At 48.6% G+C, this 2,860-nt stretch overlaps 1 protein-coding gene across 1 annotated transcript; it reads right to left on the bottom strand.

The window, feature by feature from the left end:
* Window positions 1-1,203: 1,203 nt before the first annotated feature.
* CCR75_005694 (uncharacterized protein) lies at window positions 1,204-2,213 on the bottom strand (the record flags this gene model as incomplete). Its single annotated transcript, XM_067963770.1, has 5 exons — window positions 1,204-1,450; window positions 1,482-1,605; window positions 1,750-1,807; window positions 1,864-1,982; window positions 2,027-2,213. 5 exons carry the CDS (start codon window positions 2,211-2,213, stop codon window positions 1,204-1,206), a joined length of 735 nt encoding a protein of 244 aa, XP_067814943.1.
* Between the last annotated feature and the right edge of the window lie 647 nt (window positions 2,214-2,860).

Genomic DNA, 2,860 nt, shown 5'->3' with positions numbered 1-2,860 from the left:
TAAGATGTGATTACGTGCTTTGGTCGCGCGCTGACCAGCGACTGCATGGGGGTAAGCTTTTGTGCGTTGGGTTGGTTAATTCCAATTGACGAAGGCATATCTACATTCTTTCCGGATCCGACACCTTTTTAACGGGGCTGGCTACGATGTCTATGGGTCGCGCCTCAAGCTCTATCACGACAGAGAGGTCGATGTGACCACAGATGTACGTGGTCATGTTTTGTTGCAGGGCTTCGTGCTTGAAGTCAGTGATATCGTCGACCATCGACTCAACCCTACTTCGGGGGAGCTGGAGTTACTGGTGGCGTAGCGTGGCCTCCAGGATATAGAAAGTTCCTGGAAACCTGCCCGTTCGATCAAACATGATGTCCCGGTTCTGGTGGCTCGGTATATCACATGACATGATGTGGACGAGCTGCAGGGGCACTAGTGTTGTGGGATGTTAGGTCGCTAAGTTGTGGTTTTCTTTCGCAACTTACTACGACCTTAATGTTGTAGTAAGACAGATTTGCCAGCGACTCGTTGTCTTGGGGGCAGTGTAGCGTATCGGGCCAGACGATCTCGACGGCCTCATCTGACGGCGAAGGGTTATTCTGACAGCAACTCTCAGACGGCGACCGCATCGGCAACCATGTGAACGAGTAGACAACCTAATCGAGCTCACTTCGCAATTGTTTTGCAGTGCACAAAATCGCAATAGATGTACTAGCTTTCAAGACCTCGTGCAACGTCAAGCTTCAGCAAATGACGCTACTAGGTAATTAGTTAATTAATTTGCTTAGTACCTTAAAATGAAAGTGACGGGATTTCTTCGATTCAAGATTCGTGCAGCGACAGCAGCCATGCTTTACATAAGTCCGATAACATAAAGAAGCCAACCTTCCGACAGCTGTGAGCGTCACACCATTTCACGCGCTTGGCAAACAGCTTGCACTACTTGGCATTCAGCTTAAGTACGCGTTGCCTCAGCGCAGAGGAATCGATTTTGAGTTTTTTGAAAAATTCCTCGGCTGATCGTGCGCGAAGGAGCACATCATCGACTCAAACTAGCACACTGCTGTATTGCAAATCCTTCAAAATAATCGCCACCCTTTTGATTTACCGCAAGCAAAAAATTCATCTGCGCTTGGATGAACCGTCGAGTAACTCACGCCTTGGAAACACGCGTTGGAGTAAAGACATCATTCTCCGTAGCAAAACTAATCACTTACTGACAATTCGGGTGCAACGACATCTGCCAAACCCCTTGTGAATGTCGAAAACTGCGATACTATATACACCCTGCACAGACTCCATCACCACGGCTAAATTTTGTGCAGCACCGGCCAGTAAAACGGTCTGCCGGTTTACTGGTCGATAGTCGATCGTAATTCGGAACTCACCCGAACCACCTTTCGCCACAGGCAGCGCGGGACACGACCATCGACCTTTTAACCACCAAGCCGACGGTCTTTAATTCACGCACATAGTTACGTAAGAACTGTCGCTGAGCCTCACGATAACGACGAACCCCGCTACGATAGGGTTGAGCGCCAGGTTCAAGCCGCACCTTTAGCGGTTCAACGTCCGCCAGCTCATCCTGACTAAATTTAAGTCTAACAACGTCTGCATATCAATCACTGTCTTGAGTAGTCTGTCAGCACAATCCGTATCAAAATCGGTATCAATTGCTTCATCAACCAAATGGAGCAATATGGCTTCCACCTCCTCCAAAAAAACGCGTCGGTACCTAATTTTTGATGATGACACGGCACGTCATCGGCTGTGTGGCTTCGGCCTCTGCAGCATCAATATTCTGTTGCGCGAGCTGCTCAAAAACGCCATCAAGAATAAACCCAATAGAGTCATCCTTCCTAGCAACACCTCCTCCTCATGTGCTTTCAGCACAAGACACTCAATGTTCTTTAGGTCCAGCGGACCAGCATCCGTCACAATCTTAAACTCAACTTGCACGTTCTCACGACAGAGCATCTTGCTACCGCCTGCAGCAATTACCTCAATAGGTGGATTTACACTTTGGACAGACAGGCTCGGCACCAAACCCGTAGCTCTTCAAATACCAGGCGTCCGATGATATTTGCATCTGATCCGGTATCATGGCATAAAGGTACGTCTAATAATCCATTAGCAATGGCGGTCCAAACCGCTGGTGCTTGGTAAAAAGTAATGCGTTTCATACTCTCAGCTTGATTGTTGCGTCTCTCACGCAACATTTTTTCCAATATTTTTCTTCTGCTCCACAGTAGCAGTTGAACAATCACGAGCCCAGTGGGTACCTTTGCGTATCAGACACCCGCCATGATGAGGCTTGCGTTGCTCTCGAATACCTCGGCCACTCATAGGAGTGCTCGGGCGATGTTAACGCTGTATGGTAAAATGCTCCTCCCTTTTTCTTGTACCACAGACAATTCCTTTGGGCGAGACGCAGCATTCTGCTTCATCTCTGCCTGCAAGAGATAATACTGCTGTTGTCTTGTCTCCCGCTCAATCATGAGGTCATGCAAAGCCAGATCATTTACCTTAGTTTCACGGTGTGTCAGCTCGGCCAACCTCGTCAAGTCGACCTTTAACATCTTGGGTGTCACACTGCATAATAAAAGGTTGCAATATAGCTTCATCCACTGGCGACCTTGCTCGTCGTCAGCTATGCCACGACCGAACAATCCGGCAAGGCCAATGTCTTCAACCAGCTCATCTAACGGCATGAAATAGGCCGGAATCCGTGCCTCGATGCCTTCTCGGACAGATCCATCTTCAACTCGCGTGCGAAAAGCGGCTTGGTGTTTGGAACACGATCGTTCATCATTGAACCGACCTTCCTCTTCATTTCCGCGACTAACATGTCGTCTGTCACACTGGC

The sequence above is a fragment of the Bremia lactucae genome, linkage group LG1, assembly GCF_004359215.1.
Source record: "Bremia lactucae strain SF5 linkage group LG1, whole genome shotgun sequence".
Classification (NCBI taxonomy): domain Eukaryota; phylum Oomycota; class Peronosporomycetes; order Peronosporales; family Peronosporaceae; genus Bremia; species Bremia lactucae.
This window is presented reverse-complemented; position numbering and strand designations above follow the sequence as displayed.